At 37.4% G+C, this 26498-nt stretch overlaps 1 protein-coding gene across 4 annotated transcripts in view; it reads right to left on the reverse strand.

Moving 5' to 3' along the window:
* Nucleotides 1-26195, reverse strand: part of FBN1 (fibrillin 1) — a 319830-nt gene extending 293635 nt beyond the window's left edge. The window contains exons 1-2 of one of the 4 annotated variants that reach the window (XM_056810161.1): nt 26013-26184; nt 24908-25313 (exon numbers count right to left, since the gene is read on the reverse strand). In XM_056810161.1, coding sequence (XP_056666139.1) covers nt 24908-25071 — 164 coding nt within the window. In that variant the 5' untranslated portion in view covers nt 25072-25313; nt 26013-26184. Of the gene's footprint in view, nt 1-24907; nt 25314-25514; nt 25531-25962 lie in introns of those variants that run through there. The other 3 variants (XM_056810160.1, XM_056810162.1, XM_056810163.1) reach the window with 3 other exon arrangements.
* Between the last annotated feature and the right edge of the window lie 303 nt (nt 26196-26498).

Raw genomic sequence — 26498 nt, forward strand, 5'->3', positions numbered from 1 at the left:
GGTAGTGGGCAGTACATTATTGATGAACTACCACCAAGAAACTAATGATATCTATCTACCCATAATATATCAAAGATAATCAAAGACATACTTGAAGATAAGTAGTATGAGAAAAGGGAGTTAGTCAGGTTATGTAGTGAGACCGAGAGATAGCATAAAGATCAAATACCACATTAATAGCCTCAAAATATTTAGCACATAATAAGTACTTTAAAATATTTATTGAATTGAATTAAAGGAACCAAAGGAGGTCTTACAGTGATTTGGATATATCTTCTATGAAGGAATATAGAAGTAAACCTAACAATGGGAAAGGAGGAGAATGCATGAAGAGGCTATAATTTGAACTAGGGGACAAAGTACTTGCACCAATAAAAAAAATCAGTTTCATCAAAGTTTGTACCTGGTCATAATTATTACTCATACCCTCCAAGTCCTGGCTCAATGAGAGATATGCATGGGAAAATGGATGCAAAAGGAATAGAGAAAATCAGTGGACCAAGTAATTTTGCAAATATTCACAAGTATGTATAGCAACTCTCCAAAATGCTTTGTATTTTCCTATATCCTAAAATTCTTGGGCTATTCAACTTCTGAACACTAACTTGAATAATCTATTTGAACAATCATTTCTAAGTGTGAAGGAGATTTTTTTTCTTTTACAGCTGACAAGCAAACCATGAAAGATTACCTGCCTTGACCAATGTCAGGTGACATGCAATCATCTAGTCAACAGAAACTGCATCAGTAAAATAATGGAACTTGGGAAACAAGGTATTAGTTTTCATAAAAGCTCTCCTAATACAGATGAACTTTTCTGAAATACTGATGAAAATTTGTCATCTTGGGATACCAAGAGAAGACAGAAAATACTGAAAAAGGAAATAATTTCTGAAGTTCCATATGTTATATGTTTATTACATATGTGTATATACATATAATATTCATATTGTTATTTCTGTCCTTTGTACTTGAAAGGAACCAAAACGATGATGATGTCTTTTGACTCTCTTATAAATTGGATTTTAGTGAGGCAGAGTCAAACAAATCAATCAGCCACAGTCTGTCTTCTAGTTCAGTGGTAAGACAAAAATAAAGACAACTGGCTATGGCTCAGGATGAAGTGGATGATCTTGGCTTCTTTGATGTCTAACCAAGTTCTAAGTATTCTACTGTGGCCAGTATGCTTTCTTCATGGCTGTTGGAACAAAGTGTTCTCATCTGTCCCTTCCACCGGGGGAGGTCTTCACATTTCTGGAGTAGACAACACCCCAACACACCCACAGACTTGAAGCCGTTGGTTATACTCAACCTGGTTTAGCTTGCCTGCCAAAATGGTATAAAGGATATAGAGTTATTTAGGGTAGATTAGTATTTCCAGTATATGAGTTTGTTGAGCCCTTTTCAAAACTATTTTCCTTCTTTTGATGTCCACCAGCTACTCAGTTCTCACCTGTGTTTCCAAGAAGCTGCAGCATGTGTAGCAGCCATGCCCCAATAAAGCATCGAGGTAAAATATATATACATATATATATATATGAATTATGTGTATGTATGTATTTACTGAGTTTTATCTTCAAATAAATATCTATTAGCAAATTGGCATACTAGAACTGCTCCTATTCAATGTGGTTCCAGTTATTTCTTGGTCAATTTCTCCCATTTTATAGTAAGTTGCAATTCCTTAAAAGGAAAAAAAAAAGTTTACTTGGGTTGGCAAAGTTCTTGAAAGAGTTTCAACTTCAAATTAAAGTATGGCATTTTGTCTTTCATTTACTGGAAAGCTGTAGGAAAGAAGAGAGAGGCATATTTTCATTGGGAAACTGAATTGGAGCACTAGTAAGATTTAATACAAAGGAAATCATCAAAAAAGTAAACTAAGTCACTAGAAGTTAGTTAGGAATTGAAGAAGTCACTTAGCTGCCTGATAAGAGAAATCATCCAAAAAGTAAACAGTCATTATATAGGAATTGAAAATGGAAATAAAAGAATAACTTGTCCATCTGTTTTATATTTATAAAGTTCCAATTTTTGCAGACCATCAAGTAAAATTAAGCTACCATATTTACCATTGTCTATTCATCTGCTAAACACAAAGATTATCACATAAGGAAGGAGGCATGCTCCTATGCTTCTCCTTCATCTAAATTAGAACTTGTTTAGCTTCACTTTCCAAGCTGCCCAGTTGTTTGAGTTTCCTTACCATGCTATTATGTAGGCCAGTATCTAAATTATCCTTTCTCTTTGAAAAATCAACTTTCATTAAAATCCAAATGGGAGTCATTAAAAAAAGTGGGGGGAAAAAACTTTTAGACAATTTTTCAAGAGAAGCAAGGCACGGAACAAAAACTACAACAAATAAGAATTCCTTTGTACTGAATGAGCAATGCACTGCTAAATGGCACATGGCCATGGAGAGGGAGTGCTTGATTGGTAAACAAAGGTCTTGTATTTGCTCAACACTGACCATACTAAATGAAATAGGCAAGTAGGCCAATCTTTGCCAAGCCAATCCAAAGGCTTCCCTCCATGCCAAATTCTAACATGAGAACTCTAATTCAGAGGTATAGTGCTACTTACATTTTATAATTATAGCAGCTTATATTTATATAATACTTAAGGGTTTAGAAAACTGAAGACCAGAGAAGTAAAATGAACTTGCCCACAGTCACAGTCACTTAATGGCACAAATGGTAATCCCATTTGTAATACATTAATATCTCAGCATTTATTTGGGCATTCTCCAGTCAATAGTCACCTACTTTGTCTCTAGTTCATTTAGAAAGTAAAAGATGTTGCTATAAATATTTATATATATGTATATGTATATACATATAGATATATGCCTCTTCTCTCTGTCTTTAACCTCCTTTTCAGATATGGGATCTGTGGGATCTCTGAGTTAAAAGGTGTGAACAGTTTTATTACTTTTTTAGGATAATTTAATTTAATTATAGCATATAGTATAAGATATTGCTCTAAATCCAATTTCCATCAAACTATTTTCTAGTTTTCCAAGCAGTTCTTGTAAAATAAAGGACTCATCTCTATTTATTTTATGTTCTTTGGTTTATCAAATATTGAGATGCTGAGTTCAATTGTCTCTGATTCTTATTTATTATCTATTTGTTCTTAGGATATGTTTTTTTAAGGTTAAAAAAAAAGGTCCATTTTAAACATAATAGTTGTACTATTAGTATTCCCCAAATGACAAAATACATGATAACAAAAAGATAGCATTTTCAGGTTTTCAGGAACATCTTTAAATGAATTTGTATTTTATTTATCTCAACAGCATATGTATATACATACATATGTGTGTGTGAGAGAGATGACTCTGAAAAAAGAGCACTACATATATGGATGGATGGATGGATGGATGGATGGATGGATGGATGGATGGGTGGGTGGGTGGATGGATAGAACAGTTAGGTGGTATAGTAGATAGAGCACCAAGCCTGGATTCAGGAAGACCTGAGTTCAAATTTGAGTTCAGATACTTACTAGCTATGTGATCTCTGTTGGCCTCAATTTCTTCATCTATAAATGAGTTGGTGAAGGAAATGGCAAACCATTCCAGTATCTTTGCCAAGAAAACTCCAAATAGGATCACAAAGAGTCAGACACAACTGAAATGACTAAACAATATGTGAGATATTATTCAATCTACAAAGATATGCTTGCTTATTTATTATGTAGAGTCAAGAACAGATTTTGTCAGAAGATCAATGTGGTCATTCTTGGTGTACATACTGATTCATTGCCACCTTGAAATAAATTCCAAGGTATCTTGGCTCACAGATCTGAAACCGCTAGATTAGGAAGATCCAACTGTCACTGCTTATCAACCCATTTCTTTGGTGGTGGTTTAGAAAATTCAAGCATTTAATGACCAAGGTCAAATTAATTCAACTTACTTAACTAAATTAAACTAAACTATCAGTCATAAACTAAATTGGGTTTCCCTCTATAGCTTTAGAATTCACTAATCCATAACAAAGACCCATCTAAGCTTTTAAGAGCTAGGCTGTGAAAAATCAATTATGCAATATAATTCATCACTCTTGTGGAATCCACTTGAATATTTGAGTTGTAATCAGTACTGAAATTAGAAATCCACTAATATGTATATAAGAAACAAACCGAAAAATTTTCATGAGCTCAAATGAGAAGACAATCAATCACTCACCATGTGACCTCTTAAGTAGTTACCTTCGAAGAAAGAAAAAATATATTTGAAGGATAGAAAAGGTCTACTCTGTGTATGAAATATAAATAAAATACTATAGGCAAAGGTGAGGGAAATATAGACCCCGAATGGGGAATAACAGTAAGAGATCCCTTTTGGCTGAAACAAAGAATATAGAGTATAGGGGAAAGCATGAGAAAACTGTGAAAGTGAGGTAGCAATGGATTGTGGAAGCTAAAAAATTCAGACTTTTACTCTAAAGGCAAGGTTTTGAGCAGATGGATGACAACAAGATCTGTATGAAAGTAACATTTGGCAACAAATATTATTAAGGGCAAACCAGAGGGTATAGGACAAGCTATTATAAAATTTCAGGTGCATGGGAATGAGTCCTGGACCAGATTGGTGATTGTGGTCATAGAAAGGAAAATGAATGTAAGAAAAAGTACAAAAGGTAAAATTGGCAGGAATTTGCAACTTAATCAAATTTAAGTCAAAGAAAGGAAGAAGCGAAAAATAGCAGAGACTTTAAAGATTTAAAGGTTTTGAAGTTTACATAAATAAGTCAGAGAGATCAGGTATGTGAGAAAAGATAACAAGCTCCTGGTTGGAGCTAGTATGCGGTAGACTCCTGAAATTTAAATGTGAGCTTGGGAGAAAGATCAGATTCAAAGATACAAATCAGAGAATTACCTGCACAGAACTCATCACTGAAACTATTAGAGGGAAGGAAACTATTGAAGGAAAAGCATAATTATGATAGTTGAGAAAACTGAGAATAGAACTATAGGAAGGAAGACCCACATTAAGGAGTCTACAAGAAGAAAAGGAGATAACAAAGGAGATATTAGAGAGAATACCTAGGAGAGGACGGCATGCTGAACATCAATGGACATCAATCGCAAATAACTAGAAAGATAATGCCTTTCCTAATCCTCCAAAAATGGCCTTGTATTTGTTTTGTGGATAAGTTTATGTGTGCATGTTTGCTCCCTGGCAGAATGAAAGACCAAGAACTATTTCATTTCTGGTTTTGTATCTTCAGCACAGAGTCTGATACAGAGTAGGTGCTTAATATACAGTGTCCCTCCCTATATTGTGGTTCACTTAAGTTGGCTTCACTCTATCACAAGTTTAAAAAAAATATATGTATATATATATATATATATGTATGTCTAATTCTGTATTGTGGAGTCACACTTATCACAGAATGCTATTGGCTGATGGAATGAAAGGCGACCAATCACTGCACTGTTTTCTGTATCCTGGACACTGATTGGCTCAGTGACTATGGGTTAATAACAGTGTGGGAAAGGTTTATAGGAAAGCGGGAAGGGTTTTTATAAAGCCTTAAAATATACATTAATAATAAAATAAATATAATGCTCCTACTTTGCAGACTTTCACCTATTGTAGGACCTCTGGGTAACTCCCTCAATAGGTGAGGGATCACTGTACTTGTTGACCAAAAGATAGCCCTGTTTCCCTATTCCAGTAGATTCAGTTTGGGACATTCTTTCACAATGATCAACCACTTCTTTTTCTAGTATGATTCAAAGCTATATCAAAGAAACTATAAGTCCTGCTGTGAAAATTGGATTTAGCTATCTCCTGACTGTAACAATGAAGATACACCCTAAAATTATTCTTACGCTGCCTTTGGAAAAGATTTTCCAATTCAAGAACCATATAGAACTTTGTAATACCCTTATTAAAAGTCTTTAAAGAGTTTCTAACCCGGGAGAGTGAAAAGATTCCTTTTATTTACCAGGTTTCATAAAAAGTGTTAAAGGTTTTTATTATTTTGGGGACCCCCTGGGACATCAAGACAAATCTTGTGTCCCTAGGAAAAATATCCTAGTTCAAGAATAAGGAGATCACAGAATTCCAGTAGAATTTTAAAAGAAAAAAAAACATATATATCACATAATATATATGGCTTATATATATATATATATATATATGCATAATTTCTTGCTTGACAATATGGGTTCTTGGAAAAGGTGTTCACATTTCTCCAATACAGAAATTGAGCCTGGTATAGTAAATATCTAGCCTTGGAATCATGGAAGACATAAATTCCAGTCCCACCTCTGACACTTACTGACTGTGAGACCCTGGGTAAATCACTTCTTGGTGTCCAAGGCAACTCTCTAAGACAATAAATTGCTGAGCAACTGCCAGCCTTCACTGGTTGAGGGAGTTGATGCCACATCAATGAACTCACAAGTTTGATACCTTCAGACATCAACTCAAAAAGAGAGGATATCTGCTGACCTTCAGGTTATCAGTATGCTATCCATGCAAGTGACTCTACAATGCTTTAAAACAAAATGACCAAAAGTAGTGCCCTCCCGCCTAGTTCCATGTTACCAGGGTCAAATCGGAAACTGTGAAGTAATTAGAAAGCATAGGCCAGACATTCTGCTTTGGATTTTTATGACTGAGCTGCCAAACAACTCCTAGCCAACTTCTCAGAAAACTTTCAGGCACTTTCTCAAATTCCAACTAAACCATCAACTATGTGGCCCTAGGGACTAAACAGCTCACAGGGTGGTAATGGGATATAAAAATCTGCTAACTTGAGGTCAGTGGCCTAAATTCAGGGGTGTGAAGCTACAGTAGTAATGTACTACAGATAAGAACTGCTTGAAAACTTTGATAGTTGAGGACTGATTCCTTCCTGGCAAAGGAGTGAGTATATCAAATTAAGCATTAACCCCATTAATAAAAGAAGATGAAGAAACTCAGGGAGGTAGCTTCCTTCAGAACCAGGGGGAAGAGAGAATATGATGAGTTTCTCTAGTTCTCCATAGGGCCCACATCACAGGTACTTGTAGGTTTAAAGATTTGGAGCTGGAAAGAACTTATTAGTGACAGAATACAATTGTCTATTACTCAACCTGTATTTAACTAGCTTATCTATTCTCTGAGGAGAATGGTGGTATTATGTAAAATGGTCAAGAGAAATAGAATCAATTAGTTTCTTTTATTTTAAATCTCTTACCTAAAATCATGACATAAGGAACAGTAGACTGGCAAGTTTAAAGGCAAAAATCACTAAGAGTTCAACTACAGGTCTATTACTGATACACGTCTAGCCCAATATAGCCCCACATTTTGCCTCAAAGACAATATCCATGAAGCAAAGAAAAGAAATTCTGTGGGTAGAAACTGTATAGGCATCTCTCCTACCCTACACAATCACATAAAATGAGAGTATCTGCCTTCCCAAATCCTACCACCCATCTTCTCTAAATCAGAAAATTTTATATAAGAAACAGAGCAGCTCCTTTCAAAAAAAAATGCAATAATAATCTCTGTTCCACAATGCCTGTAGCCCTGACTTATATTCCCTGTTCTGGTCCTGAGTCAGTGAGGCTGATCAAATTGCTTAAGGCCATATAAATCACTGAAAGGAAAAAAAATTACACCCACATCATGCAGGTGTTTGCTTGCCTCTGGGCACAATTTAGGACATGTATATACAAGTCAGTTACATGAGACTCTGAACAAAAAGAAGAGGCACAATTTAAAAGGCAGCTTTGTTAAAATGGGACCTAATGTTCTGTGACTCAGTTTCCCATACAAAAAAGGAGACCTGACAATAAACGCTTTGAGATTTTTAGATGAAATCTATCCAGGTTTCAGTTTCCCCTTAAATAAAAACTGGCCTGGACAATCTCCACAGTACCTTCCAACTATAAAACTAAATTCTAAAAGGTTCGAAGCAGGCAAAACTTTAATGAAGCATGCCTACTCTATAGCTGAGTAAAGATTTAGTTCCCTGACTTCATTTCCTTCTGGAATGAAGAGAAATAATAAGAGTCTTTGAAAGGTATTTATCAAAGACCCAAAGGCATAGGGAACTGACCCTCTCCCACACTGTTGGCAAAATTGTGGTATTGTTAAAGTTTGTTTTTGCTGTATGTGGTACATGGGGTACTTTTTAAGAAAATCTATTTTAAAGATCTGAAATAATAGAATCTCAGGAACATGCTCCCCTAGGGGAAGAACCTTCAAATGAAAACTTGTGAGGTGGATGGAACTAATTACCTGAGCTGTGTACTTATTCACTGGGTTCAAGACCTGTTGAAAATCTCAGCTCTGCCAAATCACCTGAGATTAAAACTTGGAGAAAGAGGAACTCTGTAGAAGATCCAATGAGGAAAAGTTGTTGTTGGAGCTCCTTTCAGAGGACAGAAATGAAATAGGGACCCTTCCAAAGCAGAAAAGCAAGAAAGACTGTGACTTCTCTCAAAGGTAAAACAAAAAGGACCCAGATATAAGATTGCAGCAACAAATAGGGAAGTTTAACCCAAAGTTCAGAACCAGAAATAGCAGCAAACATGACTAACCAGGAATATGATAACTAGATTCAATTCAATCTCTGTAAGAGATGCAGGAACTGTCTTTTGCCTTTCTTTGAATCACCAGTTCTTAGTTCAGTGTCTAGGGCATTCATTGACTCTTCCTGACCCCATTTGAGGTCTTTCTTGGCAGAAATACTAGAATAATTTGCTACTTCCTTCATATCAATGTACAAATGAGAAAACTGAGGCAAATGGGATTAAGTGACTTGCCCAGGATTACACAGCTTGTTAATGTCTAAGGTCAGATTTGAACTCAGCAAGATGAGTCTTCCTGATTCCAGGCCAAGGACTCTATCCACTGTGCCATCTAGATGCCCAGTCTAGTGCATGGTAGGCACTTAATAAATGTTTATTAATTGACTTGAAAGACTTTCAGAAAATGGAACTTAAATGCTTTTTCAAACAATGAATAAGGCACCTCTAAGATGAGACAGGAATTATTAAATTGTATAAGGAAGGAATCTTTGGAAGAGAAATAGGGAACAGCTTCTCACATGGATAAAGCTAAGGTTGAGGTAAGATGGCCAAATCTTAATTGCTGAAGGAACTACAAAGTTCTAACATGTAGGGGAGACTGGAATACTACTGTGTCATAAGAAGTGATGAGCAGCCTGATTTTTTTAAAACTTGGAAAGAACTATAAAAGACAATGAACAGTGAAATAAGTAGAACCATGAGAACATTATACACAGCCACAGATAAACTGTGAATGTTGCCTCCAGAAAGTGAGCTGAAAGGTAAAACATGAAAGATGTAATTTATATGTATAGGTTGGTCTCCTGGATGATACCTTCTGTGTTGTGGGGATGGTGGGGATAGACTGGGACACTTGTGGATGGCATTTATTACATAAAAATGAAGATAAGTAAGCTAAACATATGAGATTTGTGATTTCATTTATGTGTAATCTTCTTTGTCTTTGTATCTAGAAATGCTTATTTTATTTGGTTTTTCAAATTTATTTTTAAAAAGCAAAGTTAAAAAATATAGAAGATATTTTTGGAGTCCATATAAGAATTCCCTACCACAATCAAACTCATTAGATTCCGAGTTCCTTGAGAAAAACTACTAGCTTTTTGCTCTTCCTTGTATCCTCAGTACCGGTTTTTGTCTGGTACAAAAACAGGTATTTTAATAAATGCTAACTAATTAAAAAAGGTTGAGATGTGTGGCCAGATCTAGTCAATATTGGTTTGTTTTGCTGGATTGCTTTTTTCATCCTATTTATTTTCTTCTTTGTTACTAGAGATTACTTGTAGAGGAGGGAAAGGGTTAAAAGAACATAACTCATTTACATCACATATAAATGTGATGGATGCCAAAAAGTCATCAAGAAAAATAATAAGGAAAAAAAGAGGTCATCTGGTTTGACTAGAAACCTAAGAGTGTGCACCCATAATCAACCTTGAAATGCTTTCTGCAATGGGTTCTATGCATCAGTCAACATCTAGTCTCTGTACATCATCCTCAAGGGCAAGGAAAAGATTCCTCGTAGCTTTATAATCTTTTGTTTTGAACCCCTGTGTGTTTCCCTGCTGAGGCAAGTAATAAAATCGTTCACTAAAACCCCACTTTCAAAAAGGCTAAGTGGTGATTTCATGGGCAACAGTGTCAAGAAGAAAAGAAAACCTGCATCTCCTATTCCAAAAAGGTAGGAAACAGGAACCCAGGTGAGGAGAGTATATGGTAGCAATGGCTGTCAACATAAGGAGTCCAGAAGTTTTGGCATTTTTAGGCATGGAAGAGAAGACAAGACCCCATACCTCTCATGGTTTTCAAAATCACAGCTAATAAGGTACCTAATGGGTAAAAGAACACTATACATTAAAAGCTACTCTGGTAGGTAAGTAGCACAGTAGATAGAGTGCCAGACCTGGAATCAAGAGGACTCAAGTTCCAACCTGGACTCAGATACTTCCTAACTATGTAACTCTGGGCAAGTCACTTAACCCCATTTGCACTTCTGTCTTAGAGGTATTACTAATACAGAAAATGAAAATATTTTTAAAAACTAACTGAAATTTGGATACAAAATATATAGCACTTTATCCAACACTGCATAAATAATATTAAATAATTCAATAGAAAACTTCCCTGAAAATATGAGATGAGTGGCTATCCAGGTATAAATTCGGCTACTAAAACACAGTGAAACATTTACCTTCTAAACAGGTTTTTATTCTTTGTATTGCTAGCAGTTTCCATTATGATAAAAATTAAAGATGAGAATACTCTAAAAAGCAAGTAGTCCAACAAACCAAAACTCCAGAGTATCAGATTATTATAAAGAATTAGATATTAAGTGATGCCCCAAATTTTCAAATCCCCTGGAAGCAAAGCTTCCTTATATGAAGTCAACTGTTTAAAAAAAAACACAAAGAAATTTTCATAAATCATGTAAAGCAAAGGTGCCTCCCTTCACAGCTGCATGACAAAATTCCCTGAGTGCATTACTCTTATCTGTCCTTGCCCTGGAATGAAGTGAGTCTTCTCTTCCCGTGGGTGGCAACTGTCTGTATTATTACTGCATGTTCAAAGTATTGGCATATTACAAAACTAAAAGCAATTGAGGACCACTCTCCTAAGGAAGGGAAGGAGGAGACCACTAAGGAATATCATTAATCTTTGAACACAGGAAAATATGTATGGAGAATATGCCTGGACTATTAGAAGCGTGCCTGCTAAGCTGTCCTTGGCATTCATCAATTAATGTTCAGTTTCCTTCTCACTCTTTGGAAATGGGGGAGAAAAATTATCCCTTCCTATTGCTATCCTTACTCAGCCCAACCAGGAAAATGGTCCCCTTGAAGTCACATTAACAATCTAGATGGAGGAAATGGTTGTTTATTAATAAAGCAGGACCCCCTTGCTTCAAAACAGATATTCCCTGAAAATTATGGGTGGAAGTGGGAAAGCAATGACCCTCAGACCTGAAAAACCTTAAAATGTTGAAGATACATGATGTAGCATCTAACCCTCATGGGGCAGAGCTGAGCTGGCCTCAATCTTGGAAAAAAAAAATGAAATGTTACCTCACCAGAGTTGCAATAGTGGGTGGGGCTTTAAGACAGTTCTGTTTCCTTCTCTTAATCTCTCTTTCTCTGTTTCTTCCAACTAGGCAAGAGAACAGTGCTCTCTCTGACCTACTTTTCATCTCTTTTGGAGGATATACCAATAATAATAATAGCTAGCATTCACATAGCGTTTTAAAGTTTATAAAACACTTTAAAAATATCTCATCTGATCCTCACAATAACCCTGTAAGAGAAGTACTATTGTTATCTCCATTTTACAGAAGAGGAAACTGAGGCAGGCAGCAAAGTTAAATGATTTGTCCAGAGTCACACAACTAATGTCTGAGGTGGGATTTGATTCCAAGTCCAGATCTCTGCATTGCAACTTCTAGCTGCCTATACATATAATACAAAAACCTAACCTCCTTTGATTTCTAATCATCTTTGTAGGTAGCATTGGATAGAAAAAGTTACTGTTCTGACAAAATAAAAAAAAAAAGGAGGAACAAAAAAAGGAGTCATTTTTCTCTTCTTTTTCTCCCTTTTGCCAACTCTATCAGAATTGGAGAATTCAAGTGGCCTCATGTCAAGTCAAGGCTGGGCAGGCCTAGGAGAAATATTTATTGTCACCCTCATTTCAGAAATAACTATATGCTTCATATTTTAGGATTAAAATTGTGAAGAATTCTAATTTCTTTATGTAGGAGTTATTTTTATGTATTTGTATTAAACCAACAATACCCTTTGCTAAGTCACATCTTTGATTTGTTATTCAGTTGTTTCATGAATATCTGACTCTTCATGACTCCATTTGGAGTTTTCTTGGCAAAGATACTGGAGTTTTTTTTTGGCTATTTCTTTCTCCAGTTCATATGACAGATGAGGAACTGAGGCAAACAGGGTTAAGCAACTTGCCCAAGGTCACAGAGTTAAGAAGTATCTAAGGCCAGATTTGAACTCTTATTGACTCCAGGCCAGGTGCTCTTTCCACTGTGTTACCTAACTCCTTCATGTCCTTGATTCCCATTAAATACCACTCTCAAGCTTGATTCAGTGATGATTAAGCCTGCTAGGTACTCTATGGTCAAAGCCTAGAAAGATTCCAAAAGTGCTACATATGGCAGGTTCAAGGGATGGTAGTTTTTTGTTTGGTTTTATTTTTAACAGAACCCCCATAATCCCAAGGTATGATTCCTCATAATTGTTCAATAAATATTAAGTACCTACTCTGGGTGAGGTTTGGTGCTAGGTATATGCTGGGCATAAAAAGTCAGAAACAAAACAATCTCTGCCTTCAAACAGCTTACTTTTTGCTGAGATTTATTTTCTGAAGAACATAAAGGTATTATTATCACCATTTCACAGATGAATAATCTGAGACACAGGAAACTTAGATGACCTATCCATGGCCATAGAGCAAGTCAGTGTCATAGGCAGGATTCAAAACCAGGAGTCCTTCTAACTCCCAATCCAGCATTCCATCCACTATATACTATTACAGTGATGGCGAATCTAAGGCATGACTGCCAAAGGTGGCACATAAAGCATTCTCTTTGGGCACGAGGCCACCCTCCCTCCTCCACCCCCACCTCTCAGAGTTCATTACTAGAAAGACAGAGTGACTTGGGCGGAGCTGCCCCCCTCCTCCTTTCCATCATACCTGATGACATTTTTTCACATCCCTGTCCCTATGCCCAGCAGCTTAATGGGAGCATACAGGAGGTAAGGTGGGCATCTTACAGGCAGCAGAATTGGAGGGGAGCAGAGTGCTCAGGCCACTCCCCTCCCCCCTCTACACTCACTGAGGACATTCCTCACTTCGCCCACCCAGCAACCCAACGGGAGCTCTTTCTCCCTCCCCTGTATGGGATATGGGTAAGGGGAGCAGGGTGTACTCAGCATGTGGTGGGGGAAGGGGCATAGCACCCAGCCTCTGTGGGAATAGGGTGGGGGCAGGGCCCAGCACTCCTTCCCTAAACATTCCCTAAACAGTTTGCTATCCTTGCCCTATTGTGTTCCAGAAAAGGGGAAACTGCCACTTACTGGATACAACAGGTATCAATCGTCCCAACTCTGAATTGGCTACAAGTTAACAGGTCTTACTGGGGAGTCCAAGATGGGAATGCCTTATTTGAATTTTAAAAACAATTAATTCTATGTCCAGAGGGAACCCCAGGCAAAAGAAGATACTTGGGTTTAAAATGGCATTGTCGTTATAATTCTGACTTGGACAAAAGTTTATTCAATTCAGAAGAAAAAAGTTGGATTTTACCCTTCAATAAAAATATAATAAAACAGGGGAAAGAACCTATTTGTGATGGCAAAGAATTGGAAATTGAGGGGCTGTCCATCAATTGGGAAATGGCTAAAAAATTGTGGTACCTGTTGGTATAAGAAATTATAAGCAAGAGGATTTCAGAAAAAGCTGTAAAGATCTGAGAGATCTGATGCAGGGCAAAATAAGCTTAACTGGGAGAATACTATACAATAATAACAATATTGGACAATGATTATCTGTGAAAAGTTGGCTACTCTCAGCAAAGCACTGATCTGGGACAAATCTGCAAGATTTATGATGGGGAAAACTATCCACCTCCAGAGAAAGAACTGCTGAAATCATCTTTCATATCAATGTATTTATGGTTCTATTTTGCGGTTTTGGTTATGTATGAGTTTGCTCTTACAACAATGACCAATATGGAAGTGTGTTTTGCATGACAATAAAAATGAAAAAATAAAATAAAATATTGCTACTTGAAAAAAAAAGTTGGATTTCATCTAGTAAAAAGTCAAGTCTAATTCATTCCTAGTGAGCATGCTAGACTTGGTTAGGGTTAGGGAGTAGGCTACAGGCTTATTACTAATAAGTAATACACCTCCCAACATAGTCAGGCCAGCTTAAACTAAAACTAAGATAACTTCACCTTTATAAACTTGACTATCTATATTTTTCAATATTAGATATTGAATATTATTGTTTTGGTAATCCATTTCTTTTTACCTAAAAATAATTTTAACCCTGCTTTCTGTCTTAGTAACAACTCTAAGACAGAAAGGCAAGGACTAGATAATGGGGTTAATTGATTTGCCCATGGGTCACACATCTAGGAAGTATCTGATACCAGATTTGAACTGAGGTCCTCCTGGCTCTAGGCTTGGCACTTTATCCAATGTGCCACCTAGCTGCCCTGGTAATGTATTTTTCATCATTCTCAATAAAACTTTAAAACCCCAATTATATCTCTATTATTTTGAGAATTTTGTCCTTTCCTTGGTCTGGAGTTTCTAGATTCTGACATAAAACTAAAGTAAAAAACAAAGCAGGAATTAAAATAATTCTCCACAGCAAGGAATTTGGCATTCTACCTTACAAAGTAAATAAGATCAATCCTAACAAGAGATGACCCAGGGCATTTCTGCCTTACAAATGGCTATCTGCTAGGGATGACTGAGGTTATTGAGAAGCTAGACCAAAAAGCTGCTTTGAATAGAGGAAGCCTATACCCTTCCATTATTTCCTCTAGAGAATCTGTCATGCTCTTACCTAAGTCTTCCTCTCTGCAAATTCCTACCTGTCACCTCCTTGTATAAGTCATCCCACGGGGGGGGGGGGGGGGGAGGGGGGGGCAGCTGGGTAGCTCAATGGATTGAGAGCCAGTCCTAGAGATGGGAGGTCCTAGGTTCAAATCTGGCCTCAGACACTGCCCAGTGGTGTGACCCTGGGCAAGTCACTTGACCCCCATTGCCTAGCCCTTACCACTCTTCTGCCTTGGAGCCAATACAGTATTGACTCCAAGACAGAAGGTATGGGTTTTAAAAAAAATAAATAAAAATAAGTTATCCCACTGCTTCACATTCCTTAATCATCATCTAATCATTAACTTTCCTTCCCTTTTCCCTCAAGTTCCAAGACATACATGTTAAAGTTTTCCAGGGCATTAGACAGTACTTTTAATTTTTCCCTACCACAACCTGGTCTTTGTCTCTTTATCTACTTCTGTGGGTACCATAGCCCATCCTCCCTCAATAGCTATAGCTACAAAAGACCCAGAAAAGCAAGTACTCACCACCAAAGTCCTTGGCACTTTTGGCACTATCAAATTCTTCAACATCATAAATGGAAATTCTTTTATTAAATGTAAATGGCATTAAAGAAAATGGACCCTAAGGGATATGAGATTTTTTCCATGTAATTTACAGCTGAAACCTCTTATATGGGTTGTATCCTCCCCACCCCCCATGAGAATATGAGCTTTCAGAGAGCAGGAACTATCTTAATTTCCTATTTGTATCCCTGATACTTTGTACATAAATGCTAAATAAATGTATTCTAATTCATTCATTCTTTCTCTTCCATCTTAATACATATATATCCCTGTGCTAATTTTATTATCTCAAGCTCTAGTTATGAACTTTCTGACAAAGAAGTCTACTAATAAAATCCATTAATCTCATGAAACTTAAAAAGTATTATGCAATAAAATTCCATGTAAACATCTATATCCTGTGAGACAAGATATGAACCCTATCCTGCCCCACCATCAGAAGGATCAATCACATTATATGTGTTTGGATACTAACATTTGGCTTTAACATTTCCTACACATGGTCTAGGAATTCACAATACTTCAAAACATTAATGCAAAGCATTGATAGAGCTGTCCTTCATGCTAGGCTTGCTCCATATCTGGCACATACTTTCTCCAAATGGGAAAGCAATTAAGTGTTTTGTTTTAAGGAAGAATTTTCTTTCCATCACTTCCAACACAGAGAAGGCTGAGTAAATAGATATGGTACTAATGTCAACAAAGGACTGAGATAAGCTGAAATGACAATGCCATCTGAAAGCTGAAACCAAGATTTGCCATTACACAGACAAATCATCACTGCCCATTATCTAGAGTTTAATATATACTCCTTGTTCTGACAGACTGAAAGCCTGGCATTCCAATTAACTATTTATTATATAATAGCAACTCATAAGTAGAAAGGGCAACTGAACCTAGTATCAGAGGATATGGGTCTCAATCCTGGCTCTGCTACTTCCTATCTTGTAACCTTGGGCAATCAATGAATCAATAATAGTTAAATAGATACAAATATAAGTAGATACATATACACACACATACATACATACATATATGCAGCTGGTGGCTCAGGGGCTAGAGTACTAGGTCTAGCATCAAGATCATCCTGAGTTCAAATCTAGCTTCAGAAACTTATGAGCTGTGTGACCCTGTATAAGTCACTTAATTGTTTGTCTCCATTTTCTCATCTATGAAAATGAGCTAGAAAAGGAAATAAGAAACTATTGCAATATCTTTGCCAAGAAAAAACCAAATGGAGTCACAAAGAGTCAAATACAGCTAAGACAACTGAACAACATACACAACACATATAAATAATATATGGATATTACATAGTAGTGCTTTTTCATTAAATACTTAAGAATAACAGCACTGTGAATGTGGCTTCTCTGACATTCATTTGGATTCTGAGAGGTCCCAAATAAGTGGCTATTTATTATATGCTATAATGTAATATTTAGTTGAATGTATTAATTATCACTAATGCTTACTGAATGAATAAATTAAGTACTTAGTATGTACATACTCAATAGGAGCCATAATATAAAGTGACAGCTGAAAAAGCCGTCTCAGGTTACATTAAAAGAAGCATAGCTTCCAGGAATAGGGAGGTGATAGTCTACTGCATCTGCCTCAATTCAACTTCATTTGGAATACTGTGTTCAGTTCTGAGCCTCTTTAAGCCTAGTTTAAGAATGACAGTTTCCAAAGAAGGGCAACCAAGATGGTGAAGGTATTTAAGCCTGTCATATGAGGGAACTGGGAATGTTTTGCCCAGAGGAAAAGAGATGGAAACAGGGGAACCTGTTAGTTACCTTCAAGTATTTGAAGGGCTTTCATGCAGAGGAAGGATTATACTTGTTCTGTTTAGCCTCAGAAGGCAGAACCAGCTAAAAATTATAAATTGGTCAACTTATGATTAAAATCAGGAAACATTTCCTAACAATCAATTAGAGCTGTCCCAAAGTGGAATGAGCTGTCTCAAGAGGTTGTTAAGTAAAGACTAGAAAACTCCTGTCAGTGCCTTTAAACTCCCAAATACTGTGATATGGACAGGATACTGAGGGATTCAAAGACCAAAAAAAAAAAAAAGAAACAGTTACTGCCTTCAAAGAGTTAATATTTTATCAAAGAGATATAACATGTATATAAATAAAAGGTAATCTGAAGATACAGAGAGTATTTACAACTGTGGAGGAAAAACTAAACTGAGCCTTAGAGTAAGAAAAGACTTAAGGAATTAAAAAAGTTAAAGTTCAATAGTTCATTTCAGGTATGAGGAATTAATTGCCATATGTGGAAGCAGAAAGAATGCAGATGGAATGGAGTGTTCAAAAGACAGTTGGTAGTAGAGTTTGCTTGGACCACAAAATGAGTATAATATAGAGATATGGAAGAAGAATGGAAGGAGCCAATCTTTGAAGGATCTTGATTGCCAGACTGTACTTTGCAGTAGAGGGAACAGGGATCCAATACATGTTTTCTAGACATTCTATAAAGTCACTTCCAGCTCTAAAATTCTGTGACCAGATATTATGCTTTTTGTCCAAAATGAATAGGTAACTAATAGAAATATAGACAAAGTAGGGTCAAAGATAAAATGTAGTTTTCCAAAGAGGAATCACAAACTGTTTTTAAAAACCTATGAAACATTTTTCCAAACTACTAATAAGAAAAATACAAACCAAAAACAACTCAAATTTCCTATCATACACAGGGAAATGGCAAAATGAGAAATGATAGGCACTGTTGTAGGAGTTAAAGAAAGACAGGCATGCTAATGTACTTTGGATAGAGCTATGAATTAATCTAACCATTCTAGAAGACAAATGGGAATTAAGTAAAGAAAGTTATTAAAATTCTAACATTTTACAACTCAGAGGCCTCACAATATTCTACTCTCAGCATATGCTCTCAAGATTAAAGACAGAAAGGTCTCATGGATACCAAAATAGTCACAGCAGCACTGTTTGTAGTATCAAAGAACAAGAAACAAAAATGTCCATGAACTGAAAAATGGCTGAGGAAGTTATAGTACATGAATATAAGGAATTATTTCCAAAATAAATGAAAAATTGTGAATATGATGAATACAGAGAAGCATGGTAAGACTTCTGTGAACAGATGCATGAGAAAATCAGCAGAACCAAGAAAACAACATACATTATGACAACACCAATGAAAATATCAACAAAACAATAAAAATCAAATTCTGTTAAATTATAGTAACCAAGCTTGGAACCAAAAAAGAGACATGACAAGATATTGTCCCCTCATTCTTTGTAAAGGTTAGGGATAGGAAGCTATGGTTGTGGAACCGAGTACAAATGCCAGACTTTTTCACTGTGTTCACTTTTGCTTCACATTTTTCTCCTTTTTTTTATCATTATGAGGGATGGTTTTCTGTGAGGGGGATTAAATATAAACACTATAAAAACTATAAAAACCAAAGTTATCAATAATTTTTTCATAAAAAGATATTAGACCTTTGATAACTTTGGAGAAACTATGCAAATATCTTCCAATTGTTTTTTCACATGAGTTATGTATTTCAGCATTTTTATGGATCTGTAATTTCATCCATGATAATGATAATAATAATAACAACTCACATTTATATAACCTCTTAGGGTTTTAACGTGCTGATTCACATGCATTGTCTTATGTGATGTAGCCAATTACTCTAGCGGTATACTATTGAACCCATCCATGTCTTTTCAAACTTTGAATTTCTTTTCCACATCCAACCCTGTAACCCAAGAATTTTGTGGGTAAAATCACTTATGTGTAACTGATTAAAGTTGGATGCCTCCTGAAGTAAATGTTAAGAATCTTAAGTATAATTCAATTATATCTGGGCAAAAGGGGAAAAAATGCTATATAAATATATCTCAAAATGTATAATGGAAATCAATAGGGAAATAAGATTAAACATACATTTTACTTTACAACCAGTACATTATTATGTACTTTTATGTTGCTTTCTAATTCCCTAGTTCTTTCATCAGTGTCTTATTTCTCCCATCAGATTATGAGCTCTTCCAGAGTAAGAAATGAAATGTCATTTCTCATGGACAGTGTCTGTATGGAGTGGAAAGAAAAATACATTTGGACCTAGAAGACCTGTCAACCAAAGACCCATTCTGCTACTTATTAGTTACGTGATCTTGGGTAAATTACTAAGTTTGAGTCTTATCACTAAATGGAAATCAAGGAGTAAGATGAAAAGAGCAAACAGAAAGTCAGTCTTGAAGAATGGAAGACCTGGATTCAAGACGTACCTTGGACATATAGCAGCTGTGTGACCCTAGGCAAGTCTCTTAACCTCTCAATGCTTCAAGTGACTTTCTAAGACCTGAACTTGTTCACTGCATTGTTGTTGGCTTGCATTGGTAATGGAAATTTCCTGGTCCAGAATTCCCTATAACAATGAAATAACAGATCCAAGGAAACCCAAAACAAAACAAAAAACTAGGAATTGAACACCTTGTGCTTTTCTAATTCACCAGCTGAAGGATCAAATAAAAGACTATATAAACAGACCTGTTAGTGTCAATTATTACACAGAATAGAGTGGTCATTTGCTAATGCTAATTAAATTAATCAATGTTTTAGAATTTAATTTACATGGAGGCTGAGATAGAGAAAAAAATATATAGCTCTCAGAGATCCATACAACCTAGTGAGATGAACAGTTAAACTTTAAATGCTGCTAAGCTAAAATAATATACACAGTAGGCTGCCAATGAGTGTTTGTGGATTTGGTTTTTCTTACTTATTTCCATGAAAAAAAATATTATCTCTATAATTATATTAAATGTCTGTTTAGGTGGGAAGGATTATTTTCAGGAGGGGACTAAGCTTCAAACTAAAGATGATAATTTTTATACTTTAAAAAACAATTTTTAAAAATCACTTCTTAATACTTAGTTACTTTTAACATGTATAGATTAAAAGTAAAAAAGCTTAAGTGAGTAAACTTGTTATTTTCCTTAATGTTGGCCTCAAATAGGAAGAGCTGAATACAGTGACAATTTGCTTAATGTTTTACACAGTCTTTGGCAAAATTTTATAATCTTGGTTAAATATCTATTGCCCAAGGCACTAAAGGAGAATATTAATATTCCAAATAAGTTCATGGAATGTACCCATGTATGTTCCCATTAGCTTTCAACTCTTCCATACTATAAGAGGATATGTTTTCATTCATTCATACCCCACCTAGAGAATATAATTTCTAGCACCCACCCCAGTATCTTCCATGAAGTTGCTTAATAAATATTTGCTGAATTATTTTACTTAATTTATGAGCATAATCACCCTGTATTTTTTTGTAGAAACAACTTCAATTGTGCAAAATGAGGCACTTGGGTCATAATCTACTTTACCTGCCTCTTCTTTGTTCTTTGTTTTTAAAGACTATGTGAATTTCTCAAAATAAAGACTCCTTGAAAATTGTGTTCCTTTTGAGCTAATCTGTTGGTCTGACACAAGAGCTTATGGTAATATTGAGGGGGGGGGGTGAGGTTTTGGTTTTTAATATTCTACTCACTATTTTATTATTGGATCTATCACATAAAAACTTAAAATTGCTTTTGTAACAGAACTTCATAAAGGCTATAATCCTTTTTCTGTCTGTCTCCTTGAAGGTCATTATTGTTAATTACAGACTTTTTTGTAATCAATCTTAGAGTCTTGCTGTTAAACAGTTTATATAGGGGGATGTGCCCATCAGACCAAATGTATTTTTCCAGTAATAAGATGGCTTTAAAAACAAAATAAACAAACAAAGCTGAAAAACAAACACAAACAAAGGGACAAACTTTCTAAAATACATCCTCTCTCAGGTAACTATAAACCAAGCAACAGGAAGAGAATATCTTCATCTATCCTCCCAGCAACTTGGGGGGGGAGGGAGAAGGAGTTTAACTTTAAAGAATTTTGCCCTTTGACCAAAAACTGTAATATGTCCTTATTTGGGGAATAAAGAAATAAGGAAATCATAAATAAATGATGCATAACTAGTACTCTTCCAGGAGAGGCTGTTCTAAGCTTGGACTGTTTCCCACACTTTCCCCTAATCACAGAAGTTGAGAACTTAGCTGGGAAAAGTTTTCCTGAACTACAATCCTAACAATAAAGCTAAGATTACATTTTTTTCATAAAATCTTTTGACATGACTAAGCAAAAGCCACATAAAATAACATTACTTTTTAGTTTGTTATTTTAAAATATTTTTCAAACTTGTAAAATTCTCATTTGAAAACAGAACAAAATCTCATTTTTAAGAAGTGGGTAAAGACCACACTCATTCCATTAAAAAAAAAAAAGAAAGATTCCCTTCAAAATTGGAATCTGGTAATATACCCTAGGAAAACACTACAAGAGCTGGAAAGAGACTGAAGGATGCTTAAATTTCCATTGTGGAACAAATTCTGACTTGGGGGTGGGGGAAAGGGAGGGGAGACATGGGATGCCTGCCATAGGGTGGGAAGAGAGAAAGACAGGCCAGAGGGGAAACACCCTAATAGGGAAACCCAAGCAGGTCCCCAGCTAATGAAATGGAGAGGGTCAGGAAAGCTAGCCAGAGAGAGAGACTGAGAAGGCGATATCTGAGTAGGTTCTTAGCCACCTGTCACATTGAGGAAAAGCCAAGAAGGCAATATTTAATGGTGAGACTAGACTGGTATATGGGGTAAGTTAATGTGTCTAAAACACATTTTAATAGGCAGAAACTTACTGAGGCACTGAAAGTTGCTGCCACCAACTGGGCATCACACAATTTTGAAACTACCTGCTGTCAGAATCATTTTTTTCCCCTTAAGACCAAAATTTTCCTGTAAATTTTACAAACACAGACTTTTGTCATAAACAAAGAAGGCCTGAAATAGAATAATCTGATTGTGTAAAATATAAGCAATTATCAGAAAAGTATGTATATTTCTCCATTACTGGAAATATTTATCATCATTCTTGACTCAGGACACCTATTTAAGATCTATTATCTAAAATTTTAATTATAGAAGAAAAACTGAGTTTTAAAATATATCCTATAAAGCCAGTTTTTAAAATACTTGTGATCTATTTTAAATTTTTTGTCTAAAGAGTGTTTTGTTTGAAAAAACTATTCAAAATTAATCATTTTAATCTTTATCCTACAATAGCATCTATAAATATCACCACAATAATAACAGCAAATATGAAAAGTAATTGTGTGGTATTCTGACCTTTTAAGAAAAGATTACAACAATAGCTGTTCCTGGTGACTTCCCATTATTAATTTTTTTAATTAAAGGGAGCAAATCTATCTAAAAGGAATTAGCACCTACTTTAAAAAATGTAAAAATTTCCATTAAACGACAACAAAAGAAAATAGTCTTTAGTTTCAGTTCTCAAACTATGGCAGGATATGGACAAGAGAGATAAGAGTTCTAATCAATCCTGAAGGCCCCTCTGAAGGCTGGAATATTCCTAAAGATTCTATTACTTTCAAAAATAAATAAATTATATTAAACTTACATTTTCATTAAATTGAGCCCTTTGAATAATTGTTTAATTTAAGTTTTAAATCCATGTGGCTTAAAATCACAATCATACAAAAATGTGATAGAGATAAAAGAGGTTAGAAACAAGTTCAGAAAATATTTCATATATATTAAGTGAAATTATATGAAGATGGATTCAGTTTTTATCATAATCTCAACACTTCAACTTGTTTCCATCAATAAATTTCAAGGATAGCATATTAATCAGTAAGTAGCATTTCCTGGGTTCATATTTAATGTTTAGTGCCCAATAGCCTAAGCATCTTGGACATGACAAAACCTTTATCTAAATTCCAGCTCTGAGCCAGGCAATGAAAACACTTGGGATTAAGAAATGCCAATTTTACTGTTCATTCAGTGTTTTGATAGTATATAGCAAAAGAAAGTCAAATTAATTTCTTCCCTATTTACTGGTGGACCTCCCTATACATGGCAGGGTCATCCAAGTTTATGATATCTGGAGCCACAATGATATTCAAATCATAAGGAACTTGACAGAAAACTTCAGTGTATGAATATTTAAGTGTTTACTTATTTATATCTATGTTTATTTCACAAATTCATAGGACTTTTTAAAAATATCCAAAAGTCATTCAATCTTTCCAGCCTCAGTTTCTCCATCTATAAATTGAAAGTATCAGAGTATAAGTTCTAAAATCAACTTCTAAATTCCAGCTCAAAATCTATGATGCTAAGATCTAGTATCCACAATTCTGCTTCCAGGAAGATATATGTACCTAAGCAGTAAAACATAGATGGGTCTCTGTTCCAATATTAAAAAATCCTCAGGGTAAGTGATTCTTATCCCCCCCCCATTCAGGATTCAATTCCACTATTTCACAGTTCTTACAATTAAACTCACTAAAAAAAGTTGCTTTAACAGGGATTTCCACTGAAATAGCCATTAAAATCCTTTATATGATTATGTACACATACATATATCACTGATTTAACAGCTAACAGAATCTTTGCTATCATAACCTAAATTGGTGAGTTCCAATTAAAAAAATTAAACCTTAAAAACCAGTTCTCAAATGTACTTTTGTGCTTCCTGTGTGATCATGTGAAAAGGAACCTTACCTAGGAAACTCAATTCATGGGTTTCTAGAAATAGCTTTTAAGTAGGGAACAAGTAAGATCGAACAATCCAGAAGTTTTATTCCTGTATCAAGACTTTATTCACTTTTCTTCCTTCCTTGAAAATAGTACATCTACATAAAGCAAGTCAGTGAGAAAACTTTCCCCAAACAATAAGATCCACCAGATTCAGGCTTTGTATGGAATCTTATTCCTTATTTCAAGAGATAGCTCCACTCCATCCACCAACCACTGTCCTCTGGACTCAACTCTGGGTTAGATTCCTTTTGACAAAGACTGGACCACACACTCCCTGGTACTCTCTTTTCTCTACTAGCCCTATTCCTTCTAGCAACTCATGCCCCAAAAGAACAGGATGCCCTCTGTTGTAGACCTTGAGAAGGTGACAAGGGTACAGGTTAAGCAACCTTTCAATGGTCAGCAGCACCCAAAGTCACCCCTTCACTTCCTCTGGGGGCAGAAATGCTGCAAAATCTTACTATCAGCAATCAATGGCAATCAACTTTTCCTGCTCCTTGCCCTAAGAGGTTTCCTTTGGATCTCAGGACTCAAGGAAGGAGACAAGGGAAGGCACACAAAACAAGCTAGCCTATCCAGTTACCCTTTGAGCGCATCGTGTCCTCCTCCGCCTCTTCTTTTTGCCCGGCTGGCTCTGGTTTCCTTCACATTGCCTGTCTCTGAATTTCCTTCAGCACCATGGCTCGTATAGGAAGACAAGAGCACTGTAAATCCCAGGGCTAGCTCCAGCAGACCCCCTCTCCGCATGGTGCCGATCAGCCGCGGGCTCCCTCCCTCTTCCTCCTCCTCCTCCTCCTCCTCCTCTTCCTTCTCTGCCTCCTCCTCCTCCTCCTGCTGTGCCGGGTTGGGGCTGGGGCTGCTGCTGCTGCGCCCCTGAGCGCGCAGCTCCGCTGGGGCTCCTCGATCCGCACAGCTTGTTCCCCTGGGCCTGAGCGCCTCCCGTCACCCTCAGGCACCGCCTCTCTCCCGCTTCAGGCAGCTCCCGCCAGCTGCAATAGAAAGACAAATACCTCAAGAGGGGAAAAGAATTAAAATCACTGGGGCTGTCCCAGCCAGGCAATCCCCTCCTCCCGGTGTGCTGACAGTGCGGAGCAAACGGGTCTCCCGCAGCAGCCCAGGCGCCCTAGCACTGGTTCCCGCCCGCTTCTTCAGCCTCCCCAGCGCATCCGAGAGAGCTCGACGCAAAGTACCCTTGTCCCGAGCCGTCCCGGGCCAGACCAAACCAGCGTCTCAGGCCCCAGGAATGGGATCCTGCATGCATTCTTTTTTTTCCCCCCCCCAGGGCACAAAGTGTTTTGCCAAATGCCCCGGCTCCAATCCTGGCTCCCAAATGAAAGTCTCAAAGCTTGGGGACCCGCCCCGCCGGTCCCGGGCCGGCTTTTGGATAGAGCTCCGGGTGCTGCCACCACCCCCAGAGCATCTGATTCCCAAGCCCGGCACCCGAGAGCCAGGAAGCTGTCAGGCAGGGGAGGGCCAGCGCCAGCGCCAGCTGCAGCCGTTCCGGGACAGCCCCTCACCCCAGTCCCTGTCCCGGCTCCCCCACCCCCGCCCCGGCGCAAACGCAAAAAGCCGCCGTGGCCAAAGCTCAAGCCCCAGCGGCCGCAGAGACCCCCCATAAGGATCCCTGACTGTACCCACTAGAATGACCCCGGCTGGAGCTCCCTGAGGAGGCGACGTGGGCTGCCTACCCCGGTGGCTGAGTCCGTGGCCGCCGCCGCCGCCGCCGCCGCCGCCTCTGCTGCAGCCGCCGCTCTCCTCGCAGCTGTCCCAGCTGTGGCCGCCTCTCCTACTCCGGCACCCACCGTCTCTGCCGCGACTCCCGCGGCCCCCTCCTCTCCCCACCTCTTCAAGTATCGTCCGCGCAGCGGTTTCTCGCGAGAGAAATATTTTTTTTCAAAAAAAAGAAAAAAAAGAAAGAAAATGACACCCCCCCATCCCCCTCATCACCACCCCCACCCCCCCGGCCCCATCCATTCCCTCCCTTTCCACTCCCCTTTGCCAGCCGCAGCCTTAGCCCTGGGGCCTCCCCTCCCAGGATTGGGGAGAAGTGTCGGGGGGCGGGAGGGGGTGGGAGGAGGAGAGGAGGGGAGACATGTCCGGGACCTCCTTGGTCCCGGCTCTTACGTCTGGGAGGGGTGGGGATGAGAAAAGGTGGTTTAGCGGTTTCGCCTACT

The sequence above is a fragment of the Monodelphis domestica genome, chromosome 1 (genome assembly GCF_027887165.1).
Source record: "Monodelphis domestica isolate mMonDom1 chromosome 1, mMonDom1.pri, whole genome shotgun sequence".
Classification (NCBI taxonomy): domain Eukaryota; kingdom Metazoa; phylum Chordata; class Mammalia; order Didelphimorphia; family Didelphidae; genus Monodelphis; species Monodelphis domestica.